The sequence below is a fragment of the Xiphias gladius genome, chromosome 18 (genome assembly GCF_016859285.1).
Source record: "Xiphias gladius isolate SHS-SW01 ecotype Sanya breed wild chromosome 18, ASM1685928v1, whole genome shotgun sequence".
NCBI lineage: Eukaryota > Metazoa > Chordata > Actinopteri > Istiophoriformes > Xiphiidae > Xiphias > Xiphias gladius.
The window spans coordinates 18,081,812-18,090,205 of NC_053417.1; the positions used below are offsets into that span (position 1 = coordinate 18,081,812).

At 40.6% G+C, this 8,394-nt stretch overlaps 1 protein-coding gene across 2 annotated transcripts in view; it reads left to right on the forward strand.

The window, feature by feature from the left end:
• The window catches only part of b4galt5 (UDP-Gal:betaGlcNAc beta 1,4- galactosyltransferase, polypeptide 5), a 32,773-nt gene that overhangs the window by 21,875 nt on the left and 2,504 nt on the right, over nucleotides 1-8,394 (forward strand). For both annotated transcript variants that reach the window (XM_040153440.1, XM_040153441.1), the window contains exons 2-9: nucleotides 2,648-2,767; nucleotides 3,030-3,143; nucleotides 3,660-3,787; nucleotides 5,775-5,891; nucleotides 6,080-6,267; nucleotides 6,357-6,479; nucleotides 6,774-6,875; nucleotides 7,542-8,394. The exon at nucleotides 7,542-8,394 is cut by the window's right edge and continues 2,504 nt beyond it. In XM_040153440.1, the coding sequence (XP_040009374.1) occupies nucleotides 2,648-2,767; nucleotides 3,030-3,143; nucleotides 3,660-3,787; nucleotides 5,775-5,891; nucleotides 6,080-6,267; nucleotides 6,357-6,479; nucleotides 6,774-6,875; nucleotides 7,542-7,689 (1,040 nt within the window). In that variant the 3' untranslated portion in view covers nucleotides 7,690-8,394. The remainder of the gene's footprint in view (nucleotides 1-2,647; nucleotides 2,768-3,029; nucleotides 3,144-3,659; nucleotides 3,788-5,774; nucleotides 5,892-6,079; nucleotides 6,268-6,356; nucleotides 6,480-6,773; nucleotides 6,876-7,541) is intronic.

Below are 8,394 nucleotides of genomic sequence, written 5' to 3' on the forward strand. Positions count from 1 at the left end.
ACCCCTTGTTTGTTGGCTTTACAGTATGTTAGAGGATCTGTGCCTGGAGTTGTCCCTCATGAGCATGGATGCAATCCATCATTCAGTTATTTACTTAAACGATAAGAACAAATGGACTTGGCAGAAAGTGATACAAACCACATTTCACAGAAACAGCAGCACAGGGAGATGAAGATGGGAGATAGATGGAAGGACAGATAAGTGGAAAGATGGAGGGATGTCAGGAGAGAGAGAAAAAAGGGAGAGGTGGGCTGGGCTTGGCATGCGGACAGCATGTTCTTTGAGAGTTATAGAGGACAAGGTCATTCAAGCTCCCTTGTCATGCTTCATGGGTTACAGTGGGGGTTTTTCTGATGGAATTGCGCCTTCTGGTCTGCATGTGTATCGTGTAGTTATGTATGAATGCAATGTCCCCTTGCTAGTGACAGATCAGAATGCTCTCTCTCTCTCTGTGTGTGTGTGTGTGTGTGTGTGTGTGTGTGTGTGTGTGTGTGTGTGTGTGTGTGTGTGTGTGTGTGTGTGTGTGCCCCCTTGCTTATGCAGTATGTCCACCACTAATGGCCTTGTGTTGTAGTCTGCTACGTTAGCTTTCCTCTAAACTCCACTTCTCTCGTGTCTAATTGCATTTGTCACAGTTTGTAGCCTGGAATACCTCAGCACCAACCGTTACTCCAGTCTATAGAGTGCTACAGTGCATATGTACCCTGGATTTTTCCTGGTAGGGATATGCATAGGTCATATCTCCATAAGTTTGGCAGGCATGAGAGGGAGATACCAATGTGCCAAAATATATTGGTGCCTGGAGGACTGGATCACCCTCCAGAAGCCTCTTAGCATTTTCCCATCATATGGCGCCTCAGAGAAGCATCAGTGACCTTGTGTGTGTGTGTGTGTGTGTGTGTGTGTGTGTGTGTGTGTGTGTGTGTGTGTGTGTGTGTGTGTGTGTGTGTGTGTGTGTGTGTGTGTGTGTGTGTGTGAACAGGATCTACCCTGTGTTCTTGTTTTCCTTTTTTATTATTATTATTATCTTTTGCAGGTTTGCTCCAGCTGCACTGTAATATTTATGTGTTGGAGAGGTAAAATAAGAACATTGATTTCAGTTATCACTTAGCGACTAGTCTCTAGTCCTGCAAGCCAGGCAGTTTGTATAAAACAAGATGAATGTGATGGACACTGTAATACAATTACTAATGACAAATCACATCCTGTAGATTTCTAGCTCAGCAGTAATACGCACGTAAACAGCAACACGTACACATTCACATCTACTCGCATTTGCAGAAGGGTGTGGATCATATTGGCAATGCTTTAAGATAAACGTTGATTGGATTAATGGCCAGAGATTGTGCAGTTGGATACCGATTCACTGAGGCAGTGATCCATAATTTGGCTGCATTGTCCTGGCATGCTTCTTCAAATAAAGAAACAGGAGTAGTAGTTTATGACCCTAGAAGTTATTCCAAATGGTCTTTTACTGTGTTGTTTTCTGGCATCAGGAACTTGTGTGAGTCACCTTTCCAGTAAGTGAGCAAAACAAAGTCATTTACTGTGCATAACTACAGTACATACAATTGCACAGATGAGTGTCTGTGATGTATTTGGGAATTTGAGTGACTTACAGTTAGACCAAATCGCCCCCGCTTTTTCCCACTGCATAGTTCCTGTTTGGCAGGTTGACATAGTCATTGTAGTCTTATTTAGGTCAGCCCACACTGAGTGGAACAGGTACCAAGCTTCTTTTGAGCAGTTCTGAGCAGTAACTGTCAGGTAAAGCCACTGAAAAGTTGTAATAAGAGATTTATAACATGATGTGAGGATGTTGTCAGGGGTTGTGCTTGACTGAAGGTTGTTGTTGCTGGACATTGTTTAAAACGTACAACATTGCACACTCTTAAGTATGACGGTCATTGAGGTCACTGTGGTGTTTTTCAGACACTGAAATGCAGGCTGAAATTTTCTGGTGCTTCTGCTCTATGTGAATCTTTGTCATTCTCAGCCTATTTGTGCCCATGTCATTTTGTCTGTACCAAACAAATGCAACAAAAAATTACAATCCGACGACTAACAGCAAATTAGATAATGAATTAAAATGTTACAGAACAATGAGGCTAAACATTGCAGTTATCTTTCACAGAAGGAAGGAGCCAACCAATCAATACTAACTTATTATCTCAGTCTCTTTCTCCTTCTTAAATAACTTGCTGTGTCTTTCTCCTCCCACCTCCCCCATCATCATAGATTACCATTCAAGTATTTGGCTTCTTTGCAATGAAAGACCCTTGATATTTGGTCGGGAAATCCCCCACATCAGGTCACCGAGGCAGATAATCAGTTTGGGCCATATCAGGTGGAAAAGTGGGCTTACACCAGAGTTACTCCAAGTTTGACTTCCTTGAACATGGGCATGTTCTATATGGTTTCTCAAAAAGGTGGAGGAATGGAAGCAGGAAGATGCTGGTCATGATTTAAAGAACTGTGAGGATACGGAGAAACCCCAGTTGGCATTTATGCACTGCCATGGGTTATTAGGCTTAACTTGTTGTATTGTGTTGAGCTGTTTCAGTCAGCTGAGAAACACTTGTGACTGTTACAGTGGGAACAAGAATAAAATGACTTATTTCTCTTTCTTTCTTCCCTCTGTCCACAGTAAATGAGTATGTGTTCATGGTCCAAGCCAGAGGGATCCAGATCAGAGAGAATGTGAGGAACATCGGTGCTCAGGTTCTTGAGCAGGTGGTGAGAGGGGCTTACAGTATCAATGGCACAGGTAAAAACATACAGATTGATACACCAAGGTGTTTTAGGATTGCTTACTGTACCTGTGTGTGTGTGTGTGTGTGTGTGTGTGTGTGTGTGTGTGTGTGTGTGTGTGTGTGTGTGTGTGTGTGTGTGTGTGTGTGTGTGTGTGTGTATTTATATATATGTATGTGTATACATATGTACATGTATGTGTATGTGTATACATATGTACATGTATGTATATAGCCCTTGATGGTGATGTTGATTCCTGTATATTTGTGTGATTCCAGATTATTCCTATGACTTCAATTTGAGCGAGAGCGATGACCCTCCCACCACGTACCTCCCTGAGGGCTTCACTTACCTCCCCTCACAGGTTTGCCCTGAGAGGTTTCCTTCCATGAGTAAGTACACTGTTATAGTTTTGATTTAAAGTTTATTTGTGATGTTTTGCATTGATTCTGTAATATATTTAGGCACCAGAAAAGAAAGTGTCTCTCAATCTCCTTGGCTGACCTTTAATCACTTTAAACAGTTCTTCTGGTTTTCTTGGCCCTGTAAAATGTTCCATTAAGTGAATTTTAATTGTGCCTCTGTACATATTTGTTCTCATAATGAGTAGTTAAATGGCTGAGAGCTTCTTTTTTATTTCGGATGTGAGTGTTGATGAATGAAAGTATGTTGTAATGGCACAAAATAGCTTTACAAAGAAATTTATGACCCAGATTGCACAACTGTTACAGGCATTGATGAGTGTCTGTCTTTTTCCCCGCCATAACTCTTTCCGTTTTCATTAACATTTTCTTTATCTTTGTACTTTGATCATTTTCCCTCCTTTTTCTCTTTACTAATAAATGTCTACTATTGCCCCACCCCCAATCCACCCCCACCCACCACCCTAAACCCCCCTACACACACAGAGGGCAAGTTGGAGATGAATATGACTGAGGTATCCCTGGAGGAGGTGGAGAGATCCTTGCTGGAGGTAGAGCCTAGCATAGCCCCAGGAGGCTACTGGAAGCCCAAAGACTGTTTACCTCGCTGGAAGGTAAGTGTGGAAGTGACACTGTTAGAAGGACTGTTCACTGAAAAGCACTTTTGAATATACAGACGGATGAGTGGAAAATTATAACAAATGCAGATGCTTCCATGCAGGGCAAAAGGGGTTGCTGTATGTTTTTAGTATGTAAATGATCTAGATCTCAACCCAATTAAGATACCTATGGGAGATTTTGGAGCAATATGTTATATATGACTGAGACTTCTAAAATGTATGTAAGGAGCTCTGAATCTGTTCTGGCAGCTTGTGTCCCACACTTTATATAGGTTTTTCCCATAACTCGTCACCCATTCGTATGTCACCTCCTACCTGCAGTTTAGCAAGAGCTGTTATTTAAACCCAATACAATGCTAAGAGTGGCATTTGGTTTGTGGTGCTTGAAGTGCCAAAAATAACATTTGCAAAAAATTACAGCAATATGCACTCACTGACCAGTTCATTAGGTACACCTAACGAAAACTAATGCAGTCTAATCCAAATGTCCTTCAATAAATCCTCCCTTCATGAAGGTTGTAATCTTGAAACATTTTAGAGTGGTATTGTTTCATTTTTATAGTCATTTTTGATGCTGCATTTGCTGAATTGTATTGTGTCACACTGACAGTTGTATCCATATTTTTGTCGACCTTATTCATATCAGTGATGGTAGGCTGAATAACAGAAATACCTCTCTGTATGATACAATGCAGTTAACAGCACCACAAACTACATCCTCATACAAAATGATCATAAAGTTTGATAAACACGGCTCTAAAACAGTTTTTCAATAAAAAGTGAACATTATAACCTTCATGAAGGGAGTGTAAGGAAGGTAGGACCGGTGCATTAGAAATTAGTTTTAGCTCGGTGTGCCTAATAAACTGGCAACTGAGTGTCTTTTTCCCAATAAAATGTCGTTCTTTTTGGAATTAGATATTTCTATGAAAGACTTCAGATTAATTGAAATGATGCCTGATTATTGCTTTGAGCTCCACAAACTAGTGTGTTACAGCTGATATGCTCAAACTTTAGCGAATCCCATTGAATCTGATAAATACATTGCACAGTATATGAGAGGATATAGTGTTTGTTTTTGAGTGTCCAGTAATGAAGTGCCCATACAGCGACTGCATGTCTGACGCATGTCCCTAGTCCCATTTACAGTATGTCATTTACATGGTTTTGTGCCACACGCCACTCACTTTACTAACTCTACAAATCTGGATGATAAGGTTGTTCTGTCTGAAGTTCACATTTAAAAATGTACACATACAGTGATATATAATAAATTACAAAGCACAAGAAGCAGGAAAAACATGAATTCAACCCTTTCTATGTACACTGCAGTACTGTTTCATTCTTGAATCAGCCGCCTTTACTATGTTCCCTTTAATTTATCGCTCCCTTTTTTTTGTCCAACAGCGCAGTCTTGCCTGACATCTGTCTGTCTGTCTCTCGCATTCATTTTTCCCAAGGGGGGTGTGCATGTTCTCACAACCAACTCTCTATCTCTCTCTCTCATTAGCCAGCAATCTCCCTCATCTACCACAACAGTCAACTCATTGTTTTCGATTCCCCTCACTTTTTGTTTCTTGCTGTGACAGTTTGCTTTTTATTGAGCTTCAAAAGAAACTTAAAAAAAATGGTCTGTCATAGCTACCACCCTAATAGGAAAAATAAATACCTTTCACAGATATTTAGCACCTCTGTGTTTCTGTGATTGATGCATGTAAGATCTTGTGGAAATAAGATTTCAAGAACCTGCCTTCAAGAACTCTATTGTCACGAGTCTTCATACACACTGCTTAGGGATCATGACGCTCGGGAACTCTTTGTAGAAATAGTACAGTTTACTGAGCTGCACAGATCAGACTGCTCTATCCCTCTGGAGTGTCCACAAACATTTATATACAACATATACATCTCCATTTGTTTGCACATGCATGTCCTTTTGATATATCTGTATATTGTATCCTACTCCATTTTGTGTCTCCAGGTGGCAATCCTAGTCCCGTTCAGGAACCGACATGAACACTTACCAATCCTCCTCAGACACCTGGTGCCTGTGCTGCAGAAACAGAGAGTCCAGTTTGCCTTTTATGTGATAGAGCAGGTATGCACACATGTATTTACAGTCATTTGCAGGAATGAACAGATTCACTTGTAGGAACTAAGTCTCCTTCTCAGGTGGTAATAATACCAGTGCTTCGCAGTAGATAGTGGTTTGACATGATTGAGCAAAACAAACTACAGAAACAGGGATTGTCATAATATGAAAATATCTTTTTTTTTTTTCTTTAGGGGGGCACAGAGCCATTTAACCGAGCCATGTTGTTCAACGTGGGGTACAAGGAGGCTATAAAGGACCTGGATTGGGATTGTCTGATCTTCCACGATGTGGACCACCTCATGGAGAATGACAGGAACTATTATGGCTGCACAGACATGCCCCGACACTTTGCGGTCAAGCTCGACAAGTACTCCTACATGTGAGACTTGGATTCTTTCTCAATGGGTATGTACAGTAAATGTATTCCTTACTTAATATGAATTTAATATGTGTAATTGTCCCTCGAAGGCTTCCCTATAATGAGTTCTTCGGTGGTGTCAGTGGCCTGACGGTTAAGCAGTTCAAGAAGATAAATGGATTTCCTAATGCGTTCTGGGGCTGGGGAGGAGAGGACGATGACCTCTGGAACAGGTGAGGGGAGCTTTTGTATTAGTTTTTGTGTGTTTTTTTTTTTCTTACTGATTGATTTGTGTATGTGTCTTTATGTAATGATCCCTTTTTGTGTGCGGTTACTGTGAAACTCTTTTCTATAGTTTTTTTATATCTAAATCATGTTAGTGAGAATGTGTAGTCTGATAACGTGGTTATCAGAGTGATAATTATAATGCTTTCTGTGAAAATATGGAATGAAAGTCATTATTGGAATGCCTGCTCCCCCTGACTTTGTACATTATGGCTTAATGAGCATTAAATATGTTTGTGTAGGGTGCAGTTTGCTAATTTCACAGTAAGTCGACCACATGGAGAGCAGGGACGCTACATGTCAATTCCACATCATCATCGTGGGGAAGTCCAGTTCCTGGGAAGGTTAGTGTCTATGCATGCACAGCTCATTCATACACAAACACACACACACACCCTTTGGTTAAAAGTGGAAGCTGATAATTGGAATAAGGCTCAGGCTCATGTGATGTAAGCCAGTCACATGAAAATCCACAGCAGTGACTTTGAGAGGATTTCAACTCTTTCCAAGACTTTGCATGTGAGATGCTTGTATGCTTCAGGGCTGAATTCCAATCATGCGCCCTCTGCTCAAATTTCAAGTTACTTAAAACAGCCCAAAGAATTAATGTTTCTTTATTTCGAGGAGGAGATACTAGGTAATAAAATACAAATCGTTTGTCCAAAATTGATTTGCTTTGGTAAATCTTCTCTACAATGGTCATGATTAATCCAGTGTAGTGGGGGTGATCTGCTCGTTAATCGCCCCCATGGGAATATATATGCAACTTTCACTTTCTGTCTAAACCACAGACAATGATGCTCTCACCACTTTTACCATCCTTTAACACTGTGTAGTAGATGAAACCTGTTCCTCTTCATATTATCTCATTGTTTATTAAAGCTAAGGTTCCACTCAATTTAACTTATCTAACTTGAATGTTAAACTTGCTTTATATTGGACTGGGTGTAAAGCTCTCTCTTCTCGTCTCTTCTCTTCTCGATTCATTGATTGGTTGTTCTTTCCTGCAGGTATAGTCTACTACGCCACTCAAAGGAGAGACAGAAAGTGGATGGTCTTAACAACCTAAACTACTCCCCCGAAGTATCCAGGAGGCCTCTCTACACCAACATCACAGTCAGCTTGAGCAGAAAGCTTGCACCTATAGCTGACTACTGATGTAGGCACAGCTGGACTGCAGACCACCTGGGAATCAAAGTCCTCTGGGACATCAGCCATATCTCACCAGTTGCAGCACTGCTTAGGACTTTTTATTTGATTGATTCTTTGCTTTGTTTCTTTTGTTTGTATGCAAAAAAATGAAGACTCAAATAAGTATGTCTGATAAATCATATAAGAAAATAGGGATAAATGCTGCACTTGTTTGTGCTACAGTCCATCACTCCTCTCATCTGGGCTTATCTAGTCTTCAGTCTCCACATGCCTTTTGCACCATTTTGGCCTTCAGCATCCATTCATTCAGTCAACAATGAGTTCAGCCCTACACTATTGTGCTTGTTTACTAAAATAGGCCATGATACACATGCACATTCAAGTGCACGCAGACACCACACATGCACGCAAACAACAGTTTGACTTACATGTGCTGACATGGTCCCTGAGGCTTTGATTTTTTACACTTTCTCTTGCACTTCTTATTTTGACAGATGCAGTAAACCATTATAAACATTTGCATGCACACACAAACCACCACAGAGCAACTTTAACCTAGTGGTTTTCTGCAGCTGGTTCTGCAGAAGGTATGCCAAATCTTCAAGTGAAGAGAGCAAGAGACAATGATATAAAGAGTGAGTGTTTGCAGTCATATATAGCGTATTTAAAATAGTTTATCCTAAGTTTGCAGAATAGTAATACCTTAATCAT